This window comes from Pezoporus occidentalis, unplaced genomic scaffold (genome assembly GCF_034315485.1).
Source record: "Pezoporus occidentalis ecotype Australia unplaced genomic scaffold, CSIRO_AGI_Poc_V1 ctg149, whole genome shotgun sequence".
Classification (NCBI taxonomy): domain Eukaryota; kingdom Metazoa; phylum Chordata; class Aves; order Psittaciformes; family Psittacidae; genus Pezoporus; species Pezoporus occidentalis.
Genome location: NW_026913305.1, coordinates 924,734 through 948,273, shown reverse-complemented (window position 1 = coordinate 948,273; position 23,540 = coordinate 924,734). Strand labels below are relative to the sequence as shown.

The 23,540-nt window shown below is 36.5% G+C and overlaps 1 protein-coding gene across 4 annotated transcripts in view; it reads right to left on the bottom strand.

Moving 5' to 3' along the window:
• CACNA2D3 (calcium voltage-gated channel auxiliary subunit alpha2delta 3) overlaps positions 1-23,540 on the bottom strand; it is a 451,679-nt gene that overhangs the window by 291,284 nt on the left and 136,855 nt on the right. For all 4 annotated transcript variants that reach the window (XR_009963200.1, XM_062610709.1, XM_062610710.1 and 1 more), the window contains exon 4: positions 19,640-19,699. Coding sequence is in view for 3 of the 4 variants with exons in the window: in XM_062610709.1 (XP_062466693.1) it covers positions 19,640-19,699 (60 nt within the window). In the remaining variant the exon portion in view is untranslated. The remainder of the gene's footprint in view (positions 1-19,639; positions 19,700-23,540) is intronic.

The following is a 23,540-nucleotide window of genomic DNA, read 5'->3' as shown; positions in this document are numbered from 1 at the left end:
CTCAAAACCAACATTTGGTCATGTAATCTCCCTTCTCTTAAATTCAGTATACTGTACTGTATTCAGCTTGATTTATAAAAGGATATGCTTACTGCATATTCTAAGTCTTGGAACAGATTTTATTAAATTAATTTCTTTCAAAATCCCTGCCTTTTACATCTGAGGACAATATTCTGACTTAATATTTTGAGAGGGGGAAAACCCCAGTTAATTAGCGGGGAAAAATACATGCACACCCCCAACTCTAACAACAGACATGCTTTGATCCTTGTAGAGCACAGTCTTCCTGCACCCCAGTGCTCCCTACAAGCTTTACCTGAGGTTTCCCATGAGCACTCCAGCACTCCAAGCTGGCATGGTCCCATCACCTCTGCAGGTCCAGGTGCAACAATGGGGTTTGAACCCAACTATGGAATCAGAAACCCTGGATCGAGGTATGGCCCCTCTCCTTTTTGGTTGCTACAAAAGTGGCATCAGCAAGGTAGTTTATCACCAGACAAGAAGTTTCCTGACACAGGAAACTTGCCCGTGGTTCGAGGTGAGGAGACATTACTCAGAAAACATCTTCCTTCCACAGGAAGGAAAACTGTACTGGATACTCAGATGTCTTTTGTTCTTTTACTGACAACATGAGACATAAGAGGTTTTCAAACCAGAGTACAAAACCAGTTTGGAGTAGTAAGGAGTTCCTGCAAGCAGAGCAGTGGCACCCCATCTTACCTTAATGAGGAGGCAAAGCTTCAACCACCACTGCCACATTGTCTGCAGGAACAGCCAGAGCCACTTTACTCCTCCTCAGCAGAGCAGCACCATCCCATACGGACATGTGCTGCAGCTGTGCTCTGGTGAATGGGAAAAGTGAGGAAAGACACACCAGGGATCATGTACTCAGCTGCAGAGCATAAATGGTGAGCTGCTCCTCACCGGAGCTGGATGGGGTTGAGATGCCTGTGGGGTGACAATACTGGCATGGGAAAAGACAGGGCAGGTGTGTGCAGTCCAGGAGCTGCTGCTGCTTCTGCAGATGGTGGCTCTTGAGCAAAACCGGCATCTGCAAACCCTTGACATCCAGGTCTCCAACTGAGGGCACAGAATTTCTTTAGACAGACTTGCCAACCATTGCCCCTTGGGGAGAAGCAAACTAAATGTTTTCTCACATTTGTGTGAGCCAATATAGCTTTGTAAAAGATTTATTTTCTTCAGTTGCACTTCAATATTCACAGAAAAGGAAAGTACCGGGGTGCTTATTGGGAAGATGCTCTAAAGAGAAGATCTGATAGAACGGGAGAATGGATCTACAGAGTGACCTTTAATAAATAACTGTTATGGTCTCAAGTGAGTTAATAAAATTGCAGACTAATTTAACCACATCTCCCCTTAACTTGTACTTCAGCAACTGCATGGTCAAGACAACATACACAAACAGAGGGGTCAGCATTTCCTGGTGACCACAAAAAGCTTCCTCACTGCAGCATTGCAGACAGACTGTAGTTACAAGACTTGAGCACTTGAGTCACAGACTATACCCTTTCCCTACATGTGTAAGGCATTAAGTGTTCATCACAGAAACTTAAATAAATTAAATCATTCCACAGCAAATGACAAAAAGGGAACTTTCAAGTTGCACAGTTATTATTCAAAGATATGGAAGTAATAAGGTTCCACATGCATCCTCAGTTCTGTACTTTGGTCTATATGTAGTGTGGTTGTTAATTCCATAAACCATTAAGAGGTTTGGGTTGTTTTTTTCGCTAAAAAGAACAGAATAATACTTTTTATCATCATACAGCTATAAGCTCTCTAGAAAGACAGCTCTACTTTTATTTAAATAACCCAGTCTCCTCTTTACTGGCACATTTTTATGCACAAAGATCTTTTCCCTGTATTTATACATTTTGAAGTTAAAATCCCATTTCTCTCCATGGAGCCCCACCAATAATCCTCACCCCTCAGAATCTAACCAGGGCACAAAGGGGCTTTCTCAATGGATGTATCCCTCTGCATTTTTCTATCAATCCACAGCATTCCACAAAGTACTCAGATAAATCTAAATCTAACAATAGAATGTGCAGGATGTCTTTATATGCCTGTAGTTTTTCATTGTTATTTAGTCTTGTTACTCACAGGCTGTTACAAGTTACTTACAAAATACAGATATACCGTGTACTTTTCAACCAAATGGTGACTTCCATTGACTCTGGCTGGCAAGCAAGTAGTTTATAATACATGAAAGCTCTCTCCAATCTACATTTAAAAATGCAATAAAAATATTTGATCCTATATGGAAAAAAGTATTAAAAAACCTTAATTAAAGGCTGTATCAAATTCACACAAATGAAACAGAACAGATTCAGTCATACCAACAGAATAAGATACATTTATCTCTACTGTTCATGTTTTCAACATCTGAGGGTTTATTTGTCCAATGTTACTGACATCATAACATATTTCTTTTGGTTTTCTTTTTCTTGTGAGACATCTTCTTACAAATTTTGTGTGACCATTTTAGAAGGAATTCCAGAATATGGAAACGTTTCTCTGAAAACAAGTGGCCACCATATTCCACATAGCTGGAAGATGCAGAAAGCAGTGATTCTTATACAGATATTCGGAACTCCACCACATTTCCTTTTAAAATGTAGATGAATTTGGCAGAAAGGCTTAATATTTTAACTGTGTGTCCTTCTGGGGTGCAGTGCTTCCTTTCATGAGATTAAAGAAATTCAAACATACTGTATCGAGGCCCAGGTCTGCATTACATTTGAGCAGATGAAACATTACGACTGTTATGTTGAAGGCTGTAGGATCATATTTGGGTTGTTTGGTTGTGTTTTTTTTTACTTTTCCTGTATTGTCTCAAATAACTTGAACATTTTACACTTATTTTTCACCAACTATCTGGTTAAGAAAGTCCTGTTAGAGATAGACTAGGGGATAGGCATCTACAGACGGGTAACTGGCATGGAAATGCCACGCCAAATGTAGTAGAGAGGTTGCCAGTGGTAGAAACTGAATATAAAAGAAGTTCAAGAACTTCCTACTATATCTGGTATAGAAAAAATGCAAAGGTGAGGGTCTTTGTAGAATTTTTAAAGACAGACATAGAGCTTCTTGCACTGTAAGTGGCTGTGAATTCAATCAGAAACACAGATGAATACACATGCCAGAAGTTTGTGAATTCCACCCAAAGAGAAAAGTGAGACATAGAATAGCATTGCTATGCAAGAGGCCCACGATAAAAAAATTGTCTAGGGATAGCTTTGAAATATTTATAAACAAGTGTACCATTACTGAGAACAGAAGGAATACTATAAACAATAGGGTCATATTGTAACTTTAATTAAAAAAAATGCTAAATAGCTGACATACCAAAGGAACATCTTTAAAGGGGCTTTAGAGGTGGGAGGGCATAGTTGGGTTTTTTAAACAACTATAAATGCTCTCGGACTTGTATTGCGATGAGACAAGAGTGGCATCTAGTGGCTCACACAGTTATGGTACTTACTCCCGCTGAACAGCTGGGATATGTTCCAGAACTTTTCTACAGTATTCATTACAGTCGTCTGGGCCATAATTGAGTATCTGGTGAGTATCTTGCTAGCAAAAGTTGGGAGGCTGGAAGAAAGGTTAGCATGTAAAGGAATAAGTGAGGAGGTGTTGTTCTGTTTGCCTGCGCTCTGTTAGCTCTTAAGCTTAGAATCAAGTAGGTGGGAATTTTTTGTTTTAAATCTGGCAAGAAGAAATACCAGTTTTAAGAAAATATTTAGTACAGATATAGGACTAATAGTGACCTGATCTTTATGTATGCACGTTTGGCTACCACTAACTTCCAACTATAAAAATATTAACAAAGCACTTTCCTACATAATGTACATGTTTGGTGACATTTTCCAAAATTTACTTAATACTCTTTTATGAGTTGCATATTTTTGCTGTGAAAATATTGGAAAGAAGTTCCCCAGTTGAGAATTTTGGAAATTCCTTACGAGAGAAGACAGTGTATTTGCAGGAACAGACTTCCTCAGAGTTACTGAGATCCCCTGGGGAAGATCACTTTTTTTTTTTGCAGAGGAAAAGGGTAGAGTATTACGGTATTAGGGAGACTTGATGAGTTCTTGATCCAGGTTCCATTTTAATTATGTACTATTAATCATTTTGCAGTTGGAAAAATCTAACATTGTCTATGTGTAACTAATTGGGAACTCATGTTTTTTAAATTAACGTGTAGAGGTTTCATTTACAATGTGGGGTTGAACTGAAAATACATAGCACTAGAGCATAAATTTCAGTTCACAGTTCAAAAGTTGCTCCTCTATAACAGCAAATAAATAGGAAATTAAACTGTGTATTATATTCCAAAATTATGTGAAACACTACAGACTTTTGTGACTTACCAAATATCACCACTGAACAAGCCATTTAAGTAACCTGATCTGATTATTATTTGAAATTCTTATCTTTTTGAAACTGTTCTCTGATAGTAAAAATAATTTCTCCAATAATCTCTGCACCACATAACCCTAAGTATATATTAATTGATATTACTGTTTATGACTAGAATGGCAAAGAAAGTGAATGTTACAAATGCTGTTATTACTATTAGCAGTTCAGAACAGCATGGAGGAAGATCTGAATTGCAACTGATGTCAGACACAAAGCCATTAAGCTCATATTTATATTTAACAGAATTAAGTGTTGAATGTTAATACAGATATAAACAATGACCTAATTTAAAACATTTAAAAATATATGTAACATGGAATAAAATATAAATTGTGTGTGGTGGCAATTCATTGCTTTGGAATCCAGCTTACCAAATTGCCTATATGCTTCAGAAACAATTCTTTTTGTTTTCAGATTTTAAACCAAGTTAAAAATTCAGGTTCTAAAACTGAAATACAAAAGTATTGCAGTTTTTTAGAAAGTACTTTGATTCTGCCAAATATTGACAGTCACAAAGCCCAAACAGCAGGTTTTGCTGGGTTTTTCCCCTAAACTTCTGGTTAAGAAGTCTCATGTTGGCTTAATATGGCTAGTAATGTGAAAGTTGACTTACAATACAACAAATGAGATTTGTTGGCACAACTTTCCAGAATTATAAGCTTCAGCTACAATCCTACTCTCAGTAAAGAGAGTTTAAAATAAAGCAAATGCAAAGGGTTAGCTATTACATTACCTGAATATACTGTATACTTCTACGTAGTATTTCTAACACACATCACTAATTTAATACTATTATAATATTCTAGCTATTAAGTTTCCTGTATCTGTCATTTCAGTATTTAGAAGACAACAGCTGTATTCCTTTTCAAAATACTCACAAAACTCAAATTCTAAATTAGCTTTTAAAATGTATTTATTTTCCCCATGTAGCCCACCTATACACAATAGATAACTCACCAGACCTTCCTTGTAACCTTTTGGTTAGGACAGGTTGTATGTCCAAGAGTTACAGTACAGCTAAGTGGCAACTGAATCACACTATTTATTTGTGTAAGTAAAGAACAAGCAGGAGTTTGAGACACGGAGCTGAACTCAGATGCACTAGCTGCTGTTACAAATGCACATGCCATTACATGCATGCATGCAAAGTAATCCCTGCTGTAGAGTTTTTCATCTAAACACAAGCAAAGAGATCTATACAGATAGGCAGGAGCCACCAGAAAATACCTAGGTAATAGTGATCATGAAGATAAGCAAGACTTTCAGATCGTCAACCACCTTATCTGCCATCAATGATTTGGGGGATGGAGAAGTAGAGCATCATTTGTTGAAAAAGGACGATCAAAAACAACAAAAAAAAAGTAATTAAAGTGAAACATTTGAAATACAAAAACAGCCAACTCCCATCTGTAATCACCCATGAAACCCAGAAACAATGATTGCGCAGATCCAACCTCCAGCAACATTGTCTTTTGCCAACTCCACTAAGCTGAAAGAACTGACTATCTGCAGAGATGTGTACAATACCTGCCCTGAATGCGTGAATGACCGCTTTTGTTGAAGAGGTGGAGATGTACTTTTAGTTAATGCAAGACAAGTTCAACAGGTAAAATGTTACTAAATCAATTGTATATCAATATACATTCTGGTATCACCGCAGTTACAGTTCAGCATGTAGGGTAACGATAATGGAAAACAGAACTTGCCATTATGTATCATTAAAGTATAATCAATCACAGGAATCTGTTAGTGCTTTCCTTCAGAGAATCAATCATGAAGAAACACAATCAACTTACATGTGCAGATAAGAAACGGAAATGATTTTTAAAACAAGGTGATTGGGTTGAACACATTTTTAAAGATAAACTTTAGCAGATTTCTCAACTTCATTTTATTAATACAAAAGTCAAAATAGACAAAAATGTTAGCTTTATATTCCAAGAATGGAATATGAAAGTTCCTATTAAATCTGGGCCTGGAGCATGCATTTTCCAGCCAACATCCAAGATTGCATTTGCTGTATTCATCATTATATACTTGCATGCATATACAATGATGTCACTGTTTATGGCTCTATAAAGTCCAATTCAGAAAACACAGTTTTGATACTGTCTGTCTGGAGTTCACTTACATACAGGCTGAGGTGCAACATTCACCAAATTCAGAAGTTAATGTCAGGGCTTAACTGGAAACCAGAGCATGGAAGTGCCTGCACACCAGGGTGAGCACACTTAACACTCAAGGAGCTAGGCAACCATGGTAAAAGCTAATGAAATCATCAGACATCCTCAGCTGTGCAACAAAGGATTTGTCACAGCAGAAATGTATTATCAGTCAAAAGCAGAGCTGAACTGCAGTCTGAAAAGAAAGGGCAAGACAACAAGTGAAACCATTTTGTACTCTATAAATTCTTTCCTTGAGTCTCTGTCCAGATTTACCCTGATATACCAGGATCACTCATGGTTTACACAAGTACCATGGGTTTGTGTCACCCATGTAAGACAAAACTGAATTAGTTGAAACGCTTTGGACTTGACAACAGTCCCACTCCCCAGTTTTGTCTTCTCATGCACAAAGGGAAAACAGGAAGATGAGGTGAAAACCTGTATTGGAATAAGATGAAAGGGAGGAACAACTCTTGAAACATTAGGGGTGGAAGTAAAACTGCTCACCAGTGAATGGGAAAATAATTACCAAGGCTGAATAGCGTTCACTCCAACCAGTCCCACATGCTACCGGAAAGTATTATCCTCTGATTAAAGTGAAAGCAAGCAACCTGTATAAACCTGTATTAGCAGGACTGCAAGGGGTCCTTTAAAACTGCTCTGTCTTCATTTTGTACCCTTCACTACCTTCTTTCAGTAAAATCTCCTTCACTACCATTCCACTTCTCCAAAGGCCCAGAGGAACACTGGTACTGACAGTAGGCTGAAAGGTCAAGGACTGGAACATTATTTGGAGGAAACATGGAGCAAGATATTTACCAAGAGACCACAAGAAATTAAGAAAAAATAAAAATTCATTTTGTCTACCTATGGGGTAACTGTGGATGATAACTGAGCTGCTATTTTACGGAATTCAGTGCAAAACTTGGACCAAAAATGACAAACATTTGGGGATTCAAATATTTTTATAGTACATAGCACACATGCTTATTTTTTGAATTTCAATTAATCTTTAAGAGATCTCTTATTCTATAACCTGTAATAGATCCCAATGAACATAGATCTCATAAAATCTGCAGAAAATTGCAATTCTGAGATATGGAATGCAGTAGGGAAGGGCAACAGTTATAGAAATTGAGTAATTTTTCATAACATCACCATCTTATATTTCACATCCTTACTATGTCTTTTCATATAATTGACATTTTAGAGGTAGTTAATGCTTGGAAATTTGTGTCTTTCTGGGAGACCAATAATCACTTGACCTCTGGAGAGCTATTCCAGTAGCCATTTACTTGTATGGGAATTTCAGTTAACAATGGGGACAATTTTCAAAAGGCAACATAAGACTTACCCCTTCACTGAGGGGTGTGCATTTAACTTTGAACATCTCTATCTCCATCATTAATAAGTGATACTAACACAGAAACACTTCATGGGACTATTAATTTCCGAAGAATTTGCAGGAAACAGCTGGATCCCCAGCTACTATATCAACACATTGGAAGACGTGACACTTGTGTCAGGGAAAGACTTACAGAGATCTGAAGCGGCACATGGTCTTAGGAAAAGTAGTACACAGCTTGCTATGAAAGATCCTCAGCCAACAGCCAAACACCATGCTGAACGCAGGCAAAAATGTCCAGGGCAGCAGACTGTATGTTGCCAATGGCAAGACAGCAAATGTGAGCCAGAGTAGCCCACACTTCCACAGAGCAGATTCCCAACTGCCTCCATAGCCCTCTGCTGCTTCTGCCATGAGGGTAGAATTCTAAGTGGGAAAGGGGAAATCGAGCTGGACACCCTGGTGAGAAGGGAAGTGTGACAGAAAGTAGAGAAGACCATGCAGTCTGTGGCAAGGTTTAAATCTGAAATACGAAACAAAATGTAACATTTAATCAAATTATTTTTATTGTAATTTTGCCTTTTTTTTTTTTTAAAGTGAAACATGAACAAAACACTTATTTAATTTTGCCCTGTATGAGTTCTCAGGGAACCTGCCAGCAATTTTTCCAATCTTTTCCCCTATGCAAATAAATCCTCTATTTTTTATTTAATCCATTTATCTAGTGCACGTTGTTACAATACCCCTGGGCCTGATCTTAGACATGGTCTATGGTCTTCCATCAGGAGTTGGGGGGGGGGGTGGTGGGGTGGTGTATTTGATTGGTTGGTTAGGGGTTTTCTTGTTTGTATTTTGTGGGGTTTTTTTTAAGCAGGACATCTCCCACAGCATGACCCACAAAATCAGTGATAAAGATGTGCATATACATACACATATATACATAAGGTTGAAATGCAGAATTCTAAACAAAATTATTGAAACAAATAGTAAACTAAACATGCATATGGATATGCATTATTATTTCATAAAATCAGTCATGGTCAGAACTGTACTAGCACGTAGTACAAAGTACAGTTTAGAAGACTGTACTTCTGAGTCTGAAGGTTTTTTACACATTATAGATTTGTCATGTTTTGAAATCTTCAAATTTTAAATTAAAAAGACCTGAAAGCCATTCACTGTGGCCTTTGACACTGATCTATTGTGGTTTGTGCTATTACCCATTATTCACACAAAAATAATTGCTTTCATTTTTCCACATAATGTTTAAAAAAATCCCTGAGTTCAAAAGCCACCAGTGGCTACTTTACAAGCAGAAACTTTCAACTAACTGTTAAACAAATATGCAAGCATCCTTTTATGATAAAAACCCCACAGATCACTGAATTCAGACAAATCCTGTATATTATGAATCGACCAACCACATGATTGAGGAAATGATGCGTGAAAACAGCAGCAGAGGCAAAATAACCTACTTGAACCCAGAGAATTTTGAGACAATAATCATTACCAGCTTTAATTAACTTCAGCACAAAAGTGGGGGCTCCTTCTGCTTCAACTTAATAAAGCTCAAAACACAGACACTACAATTAGAGACAAAGAATAAGTCTAAAGCAAGTTTTATTTTGGGTTTAAATAATTAACTTGGTATTTTAATTTTGCAGTCAGCAATTGTGTGAGATTCAGAAACAAAGAAACAATATATGCAATTGAAATGTTACGGTGCCAGTGTAGCTGGTTTTCATTCTTACAAGCCAAAGGCAAGAAAGTACCTTGTTGGTTTTTTTTTTCCTACAATAATTAGCACATACAAAACCCTGGAAATATTTCCACCATCATCATCTAAGATTTACTGACTTTCATACTACACAAGTCAGAAATATGATCTCATCTAAAGCTATGAACTGCTTAGTAAATTCTATCTTGCCTTTCTCATATATATTCATTCAATCTGTAGCTATAATGTTTTTATTTTAATTTATAATTATTTGTGTATTATTTTGTGTAGCAAAAATGCTGCTTTCTCAAAAGTGAATAAAGATATATTACTTCCATCCTTTTCAATAATTTGCCTATTCCTAAATACCAGGTTGAAAGAATCTAGAATATTAATCTCATCACCAAGCACCTCCCAAAAAAAGAAAAGATGGTCTGCCATTTATTCCTCTCATTTATAGTTTATTAAACCTAAAGATAATAGGAAAAAGGTGGAAAAAGGCAGAGAATGTCTGTGGTGTAGTATCAGATATCACTGCTTATTACTGGCTATCTGCCTAGTAATCATAAATCCATAGGGCAATATTCTAAAATCTTTTGCTTCTCAGGTAGGTGTGAGCCAAAAAGAAAAAAAATTTAATTTTCTACGAAGAGCAGAAAACTGCAAACACAGCACAATTGAGTATCAGGATGCATAAATATTCCTGATTACAAACCCTTTCACATAAAGCAAACAGGAAGAGTCTGAAGCTAACAGTGTGTACATCATGCAAAAGGTATCTCTGTCCCAAAAGATAGATATCACATAGATTATGAATGAACTACTTCAATAAATTATATTATTCCTCAGAGGCGAAAGGAGAGCAATGTTATAAACAGTGACTTCAGAAAAGTGAGAACAATAGGACATTGAATTTTGCAAGAGTGAATTAAGGATCTTATTTTCCTGCAGGAGAGCTCAGTACCATTAACCAATGAGCCTTATAAATAAAAACATTAACTCCAGCACTGCTTGCTCCTCTAAGCACCTTAGCTCTCGTCCCTTCAACATATTAGAAACTAAACGTAGACACAAAATGTATACAAGTACACACGGAATTGAATAGCTGTTTCAAATCGATTCTTTAAAACATGCTTTTGAGACTGTTCAGAAAGCATGTGACTCTGGGCAAAACATGCATCTCAAACACACAGCTTTGATAATAGACTCTGCTGTGCATCTTTGGTGTACTAGCCTTAACAAACGAAAAAACAACAATCTGTACATCACCTCCTCTTTGTGCTGTCTTATATGTACTGAACATCCACAGATAAAGGAAAGCTAAACCAGAGCAGCATTTTTCAAAATGCATCCTGATAGGATCAAAATCCTCAGAACTGTCACTTGCCTTTGGCATCAATTTAACAAAGGCTAGACATTTTGTTGAAAACATTCACCAAGATCTTGACAGGACTAAAGGAGCATAACATGTAAATCTGACTCTCAGTGTAAAACTGCTCAGCAGCGAAGGTAAGGCTGCTGCTAGCCAGGTAAACGGCACAGGGCTCAGAGCTTAAGGCACCGAATATCTGACCTTTTCTCAGAAAGAAAGCTAATAACTAGTTATAAAGCATTATCAGAAGGTGACAAACTTTCCTTCTTCTTGAGAGCAATGATCACTAACTTCTCAGCCACAAGTCTTAACAGGCAAGTCAAATAACTCTCCACTATGAGAAGATTTTTAATCCCAAATTCCTCTTTGCTATCACCAATATGCCGAACATTAAACGTTGGCAACTCTAACTTCATCTTGCATCATAATTTCTCTTTTCTCTGACACTTTAGCTGTTTTACTTGGTTAGAACTGGAAACTGATAGTCCCGTAAATTACAGACATGTTTTTAGACACATCATCTCTGGCTGCTCTGACAATTATGAGTTTCTCTGAGGTTTATGGTAATCACAGAATCATAGAATAATTAGGGTTGGAAAGAACCTTAAAATCATCCAGTTCCAACCCCCTGCCATGGGCAGGGACACCTCACACTAAACCATGCCACCCAAGGCTCTGTCCAACCTGGCCTTGAACACCACCAGGGATGGAGCATTCACAACTTACCTGGGCAACCCATTCCAGTGCCTCACCACCCTTACAGCAAAGAACTTCTTCCTTATAGCCAATTTAAACTTCCCCTGTTTAAGTTTTAACCCATTACCCCTTATCCTATCACTACAGTCCCTAATGAACAGGCCCTCCCCAGCATCCCTATAGCCCCCCTTCAGATACTGGAAGGCTGCTAATCTTGGGGATCACGATTTTTCAATCACATTGTGCTATTTTTTCTCATCCCCTCTGCAGTGTTCCTCCCTCATTCCCTGCACATATTTGTTTTGCCCAACTTCTCTGAAACTCATTTTTAAATGGCATTTGAATATTACCTGCTCTTATTCTCTCTCTAAAGTTTTCTTTCATTTTATAATGAAGGTTATATTGGGCAACTTCTTACCATTTATATAATTGCCTAACCTGACATAGAACAGGATGGAGGAAAGAGGGGTTTGCCTTTTTATTTCAGTAGCTGAAAATGATTTCTCCCTTTTGGTCTCACTATAAGCAAAGGTAATGCTTTTAATGAGGCATGCAAAAAGACCATTGTCACTACTATTGAAACACAAAACTATTAACACTTTACAGGTTTGCTTTTATAAATTCTTTCTCCAGCCTTGTGTCCTGCACTTCAGTCTTCTGACACCTAACTTTTTACTGCATAGTTTCTGCTTTCTTCTGCGTCCTCCAAAGTCCTTTCACAAACCTCAGTTTCCCCTTGCTTAACTGCCTAATCACTGCCCAGACCAGTGGACCTGGCATACAAGAGAAGCTCATCTGCCTAAATGACTGTCTGCTTTGAAATGCAGGGACAGTCACCAGCTTCTCAATTATAAACTGTGGCATGCATGGATTGGATGCTATTTTAACTGCGTAGAAAGGCAACCACATTTTTGGAACAAATGCTGTGGGCATTTTTGGAACAAACGCTAGGCATTTTGAAAGACAAAATTTGTTTTTTTTGAAGCCTGCACTTCTTACAAGTTTGCATTCACTCTCAGCTTCATGTGAGAAATTTCAATCTAATTTTGAGGCTGCAGCATTAAGTATTGTTATTAATTTTCTGCTAAAATTTCATTTCATATTGTCTCTTTTTTAATTCTCCCCCCACCCCCTGAAAATTAATATATCTGTTTTTATGTGACTGGCTCCTTCTGGTACATCATTATCCCTAATCTAAACAATACTAGCCTATTCTATCTGTTCTATAGGAGCAAGTTGAAGAATTGCTTTGCAAAAGCAATAACAGAAAGAATTTGGTGTTGCAATCACTATTTTAATGAGAGCTTCTGTTTTACTTATAAACTTACCCTGTGAATTTATATGAATTTGCAGAATCTCAGTTTATATTTCTTTTAAACATGTCTCTAGTTCTTATAGATGCTTATGAAGACCATAAAAAAGCAGCCTGGAAATACTTAATAGTTTGAGCATGGGAAAGGGAAAACTGTAGAGATGTATTACACCTATGAAATGCTATCTGTTCCATCTTATTATTGTTGTTAGACCTGACCTGTGATTCTCCATAGTTTTGGAAAATACTTTTTTTCCCTTTTTTTTTTTTTTTGGAAGAATTGACCCAGAGATGAAAAGACCTATACTGCAATTGAAACCCATCCTCTGAATCAAGCAAAACAGAAACTAGACCAGGGCTTCTGAGGTCCAAAATACCTGTCCCATCCACCAGGCTTTTCTGAGCAAAGTGTCTCACAAGCCCTTCTGCCGCAGTTGCTTCACATCATATAAATAATTTTATATTCACTAGAGAAGCAACTTGAGCAGGCTTCTCCTGTCCTGAGAGACCCACCTATCTGATTATGAGTTGTTCCAAAGTGGTGGGTTCCCTTGTTCAGAAAAAGCTTTGGGGTATCTCAATGTTTAATCAGAGAACATGAAATTCTGAAAACACTCATGGGATGAGAAAGCTATTTTCTTCTCATTTCTGGTAGCAAACAAGCATAATACAGGGACAAAAAAATATAAAAGGAAGAATATCAGGAAGACAAAATATATGTGTTCAGTTATTCAGTTCTTTGACAACTCCAGGTTTCAGATTTCTGTAATTATTTACAGCAGGTATCACCAAAAAGCACTATGTCCATATTTGATGGGTAGAACTGAATTTATGGTGTGTTCTTCAGTGTTTTCTTCACATGCTTCAGATAGCAATTGCTATCACAAAAGACAGGCAGTAATAAATCCAGAACTGTCTGGAAACTGCTTCTGGTAGTCTAACCTGTTAAGGGTAGCAAAAGGATGAGTCCTATAACTGCAGTCAGAAGAATCAATCTCCAGAACTCTGGGCCAAACTCTCTCAGAAGTGAAGCATGTTATTTGCAATAGCAAAGTCAGACCATTGCTCTCAATTCCTTTGCTGTTGGATCCTAAAGTAGATAGAACACCTATTGAACTAAACAGGTAAACTACTACTATTTATTTTTGATGGCTCTCTGCATAGAACAGAATGGCACCAAAATGACAATTATTTATAGTAGAAAATTATGAATTTGCTGAAAAATCAGGTCCTGCATCTCTGCTTCTGAGACAGCAAGTTAAACTCTGCATTTCTGTGCGTAGCTTTGAAACTCACTCTTGTCCTCCGAAGTTAAAAGCACACATCAAAATAAAATTGTTCTAGTAATTTATATTTGATTTGTTTCTAACTATTCAGAAAACTAAGTAGCAAGTCTTCTGCAGGTCCTGGCAGCATTTCTATATCATAACTGTACTTAAATTATGCCTTCAGTTGGATGAACATAACAATACAGAAGGACCTGTTGCAGTACAAGCATTAGAGGGACATGAAGAGGAACCCCTTGAGAGCAGGTCCTGTGTAAGGCACCCTGGGGAAGAGCTCCAGAGGCAGATCTTACAACTGAATAAACTATAATGTTTCCAGGGTTTGTATCTTGTTCTGTAAGAGTTGCACATGGTGATGAAAAATTAACATTTTAGATTGGTACTAGTTAATGATCTTTTTCTCTTACCTTATTACAAGCTACAGGTACACTGTCCATATCCCATCCAAATATAGCTGAGAGCACTTCGGTCTGCAAAATATTTCAAAGAAAGTCTAACAAGGAATTTAGGATGCCAGATCTTATGTTAGGTTTCCAGGCTAGGAGCTTAGAAAAACTAATTTCTGATTTAGAAAGTACTCAGCTTGGGTAAATAATCCATGAAGTACATCAAACTTCAGATGCTCAAGTGCTGTTTCAAATGTACTTTTTGAAAAGTCATTTCAATCACTGGTTTGGAGTGCTTGGAGTCCAACAGAACTTCCCTTACCATTGCGGATGTTCAGGACCCCACAAGAGCTGACTTCAGTCTTGTGGTCATCATTCTAACAGCCAGAAAAATATTAATGCTGATGGACTGTAAATCTACTTATCATGAGCCTCATTCAGAATTAGTGAGATAATAAATATGCAAACAGACTTTTCTGAAATACTAACATGAAAGTAATGCATATGTTATAGCAGGAGTTTAAATAAGATTATGTAGAATAGCTATTCTCAATTATCTTTTGTCCTTGTATTTTCCAGTAACTGGTATCAATGTAATTACTATTTGATTAATTTTTAATTAAATACATAATCATTAAATAATCCATCAGTACAAATTTTCACATAGTATCATTATATTAAACAAGCATTTAGATCAGAATTTTAAAAACAGGTAGAAGCAACTGAAGTTGTGCTTCCATGTCTGTATTTAAGCTCTGTACCTAGCTGTGCAATTTCAAAATTACCAGAAGTCAGGTAGCATCCCTTGAAATCCAGTAATACTAACAGCTGCAGAATTAGACGCAGAAGCTGTAGAACTTATGAACTGGACTAATTCTGTTCCCCAGTCCTCTTTTGCTATTTATGCTTTCTCCTAAACCTTTGCAGTCTCACCTTTTGTAAACTTTAAAGAAACCATTAAATATGTATTAAAAAGTATATTGTTCACCTGTGTAAACCACAGAAAAAAATCTTCAGCTATCTATCTGCTGATTTTACAAGATTTTTTTATGCACTAAACATATGTACTCTGAGGGCAAGGATGAGATTTTTCAAGGACTCGAAATGCAATTAGAGAGTTAACCACTGGCAAAATCTGGCAGACAGGTACCTAACTCTGGTATTTGTTTTGAAAACCTTTTTCTTAAGACTCAGCCATATAGATCCAAAAAAATTATTAATGAAAAGCAGCCTTATACCATGATTCTTTTTTTTATTCCACTAAGTTAACTTTAGAAGTATTCTTAAATTAAATTAATCCTTCCCTAAAAACTGTTTGATTAATCCTCATCTAGTCTTCTAACATAAAGCTGAAACACAGTCAAGATCTGGTACTTGAACCTCTTCAATCTTACATAGAAAGTGAAGCTACAACAATCCAAAATGAGAACATCTAGCAATTCAGGTGACATCAACTGTGCACTAGCTTTGATTCTATTAAAAAGAAATAACCTTGCTTTTTTATTATCACATCACACACACGCAGAGAAAACTCAGCTGGAGTGTAAGGAGAGTGAACTAATGAACTTAATTAACATGCAGAAAACAAAAGAAATTCCCTGCCAATGTGTACGTACAATGAAACCATTCAGCAAATGAACCAGTACCCATTTTTTTTTATTAATTCTTCCTGTCAATGGGGTCAGAAGTATGAAAACAGGGTAGGAACAAAGTATTACACATCTTTATTGACTCTAAAATTTACTCGGTAAGAAACAAAGTGAAAGTCACTTTTACAGCTCCGCTGAGAACTCTGGCATCAGTTCTTCTGCTGAGTGTCCACCTCCTGAGATTATTGAAAACCAGAAATAATACAACACTATGACAGAGATCTTGCTCCACCATGGTGTTTCTGTGAACAAGGCAGTTCACATCTTAGGAAACACATACACAAGCACAAAGGAAATAAAGCATCACGAGGCCAAGTTTCAGTTTACAACAATTGTAAATTGAATTTTATTTTTTTTTTTTTTAAAGATTCTCTCCTAACAGGTGGTGGTACCTGCTTTTTTATCTTTTCCTTCCAAAATTTTCTCTGGCAAACAGTTAAGTCCACAAAACTAAAAGATGGCTGTAGAATCACTTCAAAACCTATAACATCCAATACTCTTGCTGGGTCTTTACTTGGCAGTTGGCTTCTATACTATTTTTTTTCCATCATGTTAAAGCCACAGAACCAGGAGGAAGTACTTTATTTTAAAGAGAGGGAAGTACAATGTCCCCTATAAAGCAAGATGAGTGACTGTTTAAGCCTATGCAAATAGCATGACAAGGCAACTTGCTGTGGCAGTACAAATGGTAATTGGGGATATAAGATAAATCTATGAGGCATGATTAAATTCCACTAAGCAACAACTTGAAAAGGGTCTTTAAAAACACAGAATAACTTGAAACCATACCCACCAGGTGAGAAAACCCCGGATTGAGTTAAAGGTTCAAATATAAGTAACATTTAGGAGGTTATTTTCTCATAACTTGCAAAAACCACAGCTCTTGGTTCACAGCCCTAACAGAAAAAACAACTTCCCAAAGTCCAGATACTGCACAGGAAATCTTTAAAGTCAGTTCTCACTGATTCTTAGTTTAGCCATTACTCAAAATCGCAATATATAATGCTGATGAGTTAAACCTCATATCACCCATTATGATTTATTTCTTTCAATTCACTAGAAATTTTATTTATGTTTATAACTACAAGGCGTTTGCTGGTGGTGTCAAAAGATTCAGTTCAGGGATAGATAGCTGACTGTTTAGACCATTATACAGCATTACAGTATATTGATTAGGATGCCCATAGAATAACTAAGGACAAAACTAATAATGTTACCAAGAAAAATGCCAAGAACGAATCAGGTCTAGCCTAACTAAATAATATAGTTTCAGCATTGCAGAGAATACCAGCAGCCTAAAAGATGAACTTTCCCTGTTATTATTTTAAGATGGTGTTTTTCACAGTCAATAAAAATATTAATATAATTTTATTTCTCCTTTATATCATTTTTATGTACCGACGCAATATTACCTATCCTGTCCTCAAGACATAGAAAGTGAGGCTGGACCAATAAAATCACAAAAGCACTTTATGTGCTTTCTCAGTTTCCAGCATATCTGAGCACAAATTGCACAGACGGATGCTGTATCACATGCCACTAATTCAAAGCATTTAATCCTGGCTTCCATGCATCGACCAAGGCAATACAAATGCCAAAAAATTCCTCTTTGACGGCAGAATTGTATACACTGTATATTATATAAGCCTTCTGCCCCCCTCCACTTGAATGTCCACTATCAAGTCTTTCTGGCCATTATTTTATATTGAGCAGATGGTATTATGAGATTTTTGATAAAGAACAACAATCAGGCAGCAAGGGTTGCAAAGGGGTCGCTGAAACCAAAATTAACAATTGATTAGCTTTAATGGACCATGACAGTAATAAACAACAGAGCTCTACACAAAGATTTGATTGCCCTGTTAATGCTGCTGACATAAATGGCTTTTAACTGGCTTCCTGAAAGTGCTAATATCTTCAAAGCCTCAGCAAATGAAGGACTTCGTCAAAGTGAGAACTATCCTGCAGTGAAGAAGCACTTACTGTAGACCTCTAAAAATCTTCTGTAAAGTGTGTTTCTGATTTATTCAGACAATAGATCTTATTTCTCTAAGGCTTAAAGTGCAAAAACATAAAACGCAGCACACCTCTGCAAGGCTGAAATGTAACAGAACTCTAAAGCATATGAATACAGAAGCCAGCATTCACTGAATACGATAATCTGAATTACCACCTTCAGTGTGCTCATTTTGTCTTTACTTCAACATGGGCTGATAGATCTCCGTATCGCAGCCTTCAAAACTGTTTTGTTGTTTGTTTGGGTTTTTTATCCTTAGCTCTTAAAAGTTCAGTCTATGTTTTCCCTTCCTGCACAGAAATCAGTAATTCACATAGTATTTTCATTGAAAGAAAATCTTTTGTAATTACTGGAAGTAATCATGGTAAAATCTGAAAATAGAACTTATAGATCTGTGTACTTCTTAGATAAATCTATGGTAAAAAGTATACAGAAAATTACTGTTTCCCTTAATGCTTAAGCTCAAAATCTAAATAGATACAGGGCAATTATTCACAGATGGTTTTAAAATTAAATCTAGATGGAGACAAAGTAAACAAAACCTCACCTAACATGACATTCAAGAAACCAAGGATATAGAAATTCATTACAGGTAAGGAGGTATTTATTTAAGTAATGAGTAACACTTCCAGTTAGATTTTCCATTTTAGGTTAAGATTACTTGATTTCTAAATTAACATTTTTTTCTTTTAATTGTGCGTCTTACTTAAGCAAAGGTCTTTCTTTTAAACATTTTATAACTGTGAACTGCCATAGTGCTTCTGCCTCCCACATTATTCCTACAGGCAACATTTTGAGACTATAATGGTCTGACTCTGAGGGCTTCTAGGTAAAAGGAAAAACTGGTGTCTGCTCTAGACGTTGATACAAATACATACCATTTGCACAAATCAAGGTCATACTAATCCCATCCCTGTGGGTCCCACTTCATCTGCAAATTCAAGTCTCTATAGAACAATTCCTTGCCAGTACACTGCAACAATGAAACATGCTGCTAATTACTGTGTTTAAAAATCTTGACCTAAGCAGACATGCAGGGAATTTAAATGAAATCTCTAAAAACCCACCCGCTTGGTCTCCCAGCACACAAACACTAAGTACATAACCTGTCAAAATACTGAGCCAGCCTTCATTAATTCCATTTTCTGTAATCAGCATCCTTCTATTAATCACATACTTGGCTTTCTACAGCAATTCTCCAAGCAATCTATAGTATACCCTGATGATAACATTTGAGAAACTATTAATTACCTGTAAGTCAGCATCAAACTCATGTTTCAGGTAAGCATCTTCTGCAGCTTCAACAAGACGCTGAAAAACAAAGAAAAAAAAAAGTGTATTTTTTGAAATAATGGATAACATCTTTAAATTCAAGTGTCTTTCCAGTATAAAAACAGATTGCTTGGGAATTGTGTAATTCACTGTCACCACATGATATCTGCTATGATACTTCATAGAACAGAAATAAATGATCCAGATAAACCATACCAAAACAAAAACCACACACACACAACAAAAAAAAAACAACAACAAAATCAACAAACAGCCAAGGTTTTTAAACCCCCAGCATCCAGGATTGCTGGTACAAAACTCACAAACCAGCTCATCTACTAATAAAGAAAAAATAAAGAGTAATTATTGTTTTTCCCCTACTAGTGCTCAGCACCCTGAGACTCTTATTCCGATATTAATTTTTGAAAGAACACAAAGTAAAGTTGCTTTCACACTGGACCTTATTTTGCACATGGAAACTTTTTTCAAATCTTTCTTAAAATTAAAATGGGATATTTTTCGTTATAAGCCCTTCATTGCAAGCCACTGAAATTAAGAGGTATTTCTAAATAACACATCAAATAGAAAAGATTTGAAAAATAGAGACTAGGTTTATGCAGCAGATTTGAAGTGTTGTACATACTAATTTCATACAGTGCATAATCACAAGATTTTTCTGCAACTACTGAAGTAACATTCACTGGATGACAGCAGTTCAGTGGTATTTTTTTCCTCTTAATATCCAGAAGTCCCTGTAGATGCTACTGTTCCTTTCTGCTACTATCTGAAGGAAAAAAAAATAAAATAAAGGGTGGCAGCACTAAAACACATCTAACTTGAAAAACTAAATTCTTTATAAGGGTTTGCTGCAGACATTCTCTGTGAAAAGACATTACATCCTTTCTAAGGTCTTGTTCAGGATTCCTTAAAGTTCTGAATATTTTAACTATGGAAGTAATGCTTTCTAGTTTTTATTTAATCTACCTGAATATACATACTTGTATGACCCCAAATTAACCTGCCACAGAATACTCAATGTATTATTTTTATTTTCTTTGATCTACAAGACACTGGTATATTTTCAAATATTTTGTGCTGTGAAGCAAGTGATCTACAGGCTCCCATTAATGATACAAGCAGTGGGAAGCATGCACACATTTGCTTCCCTTTTCAGAACTGTATGCACTTTCATCAAGTCATCGGATATAAATCAAAACGGAATCACAATTCATATTGACTGCTATACAGTTTGAACTATAATGGAAACTGAACGAAGAAAAATATTTCTAGCTGCCAATTCGGAATAAACGGTTCAACAGAAACCTGCCAGTTTATCGTAGAGCCTCGCTGGTTACAAGGAGGATTTGTGTTCACCAAGGTCTGCAAAGCAGCAGCATGTGAGAGCCTTCCCTTCAACACCTCTGTTTCTTTGCGCAGCTTACCTAGAGGTGAGCACAAGCCTCAGTAAACCCTCAGGCCTCTGCTAGGCTTCTGCACCTTCCCTGCAGGCCCAAGTGGAAGGTTTTTCACACCTTTTTCATTAGCGCAGACTTACAGATCCCAAAGATTTGATTAAAACCTGGAAACACTACTGATGCCAAGGTTGATGGAGAAGAGCAGAGAGTGCAGATGAAGCCCACCTTCCTGGAGCCCATGCTGTGTGTACATCCCTGCCAGCTGACTATGTCCACCTTTAAAAGTTTTGTCCCATGTAAACCCAGGTGGTTATAGCAAACCTTTTTGACCTAAACTGGACCTGAACCGAAATGGTTCCAATACTGGGCAAATCAGAAGTGAACTGAAAAATGTAACAGCTCACCTTCCGACATACACAGGTGAGAGAACCCAACAGCTAATGATGCATCACAGCATCCTTAAGGAGGGGAAGCCATGGAAAAAAATTTCAAATGAAACAGTGAAGTCCTGTGGAATTGTTCCTTCTGTTCCCATACTGTATGAATAGTAGTAAAAACAGACCTTGCAGTTTGAAAGGGTATCAATTATTAATTTGACCCACAAATTTTTTGCATTTCTAATTTAAAAATGAAAGTAAGACGAATTAACTATTCTGAGGGGGAAGCCATGCAGCAACTGAAACAGATTCTTAAACATTTGACTGGTCTCAGAAGTCCGTCTTTAGAACACAAGTGACACACTGGAAGTATTTTACAAATCTAGCCCTCATTTTTTAAGTATGAAAAAGGCTTTTTATGAAAAAACTAATGCAATGCATTTCTTCAGGTGTGTACACCTTCATATTAAAATCACAGTTGCATTACAAGTCTGTGCACACCTAATAGAAAAGATCATGACTGATGAGTTTGAGAGAAAAAAAAAGTGAAAGCAGGGTCAAAAAAAATTCTTCATATAGAAATACAGAAAAAAACAGAAAAATGGTTTGGTCTTTTTTTTTTTTTCTTTCTTTTTTGTTTGTTTCTTCCTTTCTTGATTGTTTTTTCAGGTGTGTGGGGTTTTTTTTTCTTGTCTGTGCTGAAATATTTACTCACTCACCAGGAGAAAAAATATTACAGTATTTCATGAGATACCAGTGCCTAGATATTAGGACCTGGCAGGTTAGAAAAACAATTCATGGCTTCTTATGTAGTTTGTATCGATCCTAATATGTTTCAATTACAATTTTGCCTCAGCTAAGTAAACATAAACTAAGATTTATTTCCACTACTCCCTCCCTCTGCCCCCACGCCACGCTTCCCCCCATAAGAAATAACTAGAGAAGCATAAGATAGGCAATATTAGTAACATCTGGTATGGAGGATAGCTCAGAAATGAAATGTACTGATTAGTACTTTATTGATTTATTTATTAAGGTTTCAGTTGTTATGTCTGCTCTTTCAAAAATAAAAACTAATTACATTTTAGCAGGAAACAGAACAACAGTGAACAACATATTGACACATTTTTCCTTGACAACATGGACAGAAAAGCACGTGTACTCTACGTACTTCACCCTCACAAATCTATAAAATTAGAATTTTGGTACACTAAATGTAGACAACACAACCAAATGCTGTATTTTCTATGGAATGGTTCTTAACCACAGTTTCCTTCAAATATCTCATCACCATTATGAAGGAAACTGAGAAATCTGTGAGAGCTACAGAAGAGGTAAGCTAGTAATAAGCCTAAACCCATAGAAATAATGTTAGTGGATATACACAGATGACATCAGAATGAAGACATTGTATACAAATATTGGGGGGCTTTTTGGCTGGGCTTTTGTTTTTTTCTTGGTTTGATTTTGTTTTTTTTTTTGTTTGTTCTTTTTTCAAAGAAGTCCCCAAAGGGATGAATCATAATGGAAAAAATTCCTTAACACTCTAGAGACAAAAATATAAAAAACACATGTAATACTGCAACGTTTTTACATGGAGGCCAAAAAATGCCTTTTAAAATATCTTAATGACTGAACAGTTACCTAGCAATGATTCTGAACATTAGCATGATTAGAGATTTTAACTTAATAGTTTATAATGACACCCTTAATAAAAATGCCAATCTATTTTCATTTGAGCAAACATGCTCTAAAATCATTGCTGTAGCAAAGAAGTGCTTACCAAGCTGTGGTTATCCTGAAGGGAATTTGAGTTATCTACATACATTTACACGGAATGAATTATGGATGCTGAATGAGCAGAGCTACACCATTTAAGACTCTGTATTTTAGGAGTATTTAGCTTTACATGTGAAAAAGTGTTTGCATGTGCATGCACAGACAAGTCAAGGGCAGCATTTAAACTTTATCTAACAATTTTCACATTCACAGTTCAAGTCAGGTTCCCCTGGTTAATGAACTAATCATAACTTTTGCAATATATGTAAATATGAGAAAGATTAACTGATTTATGCAGCATGGATAAAA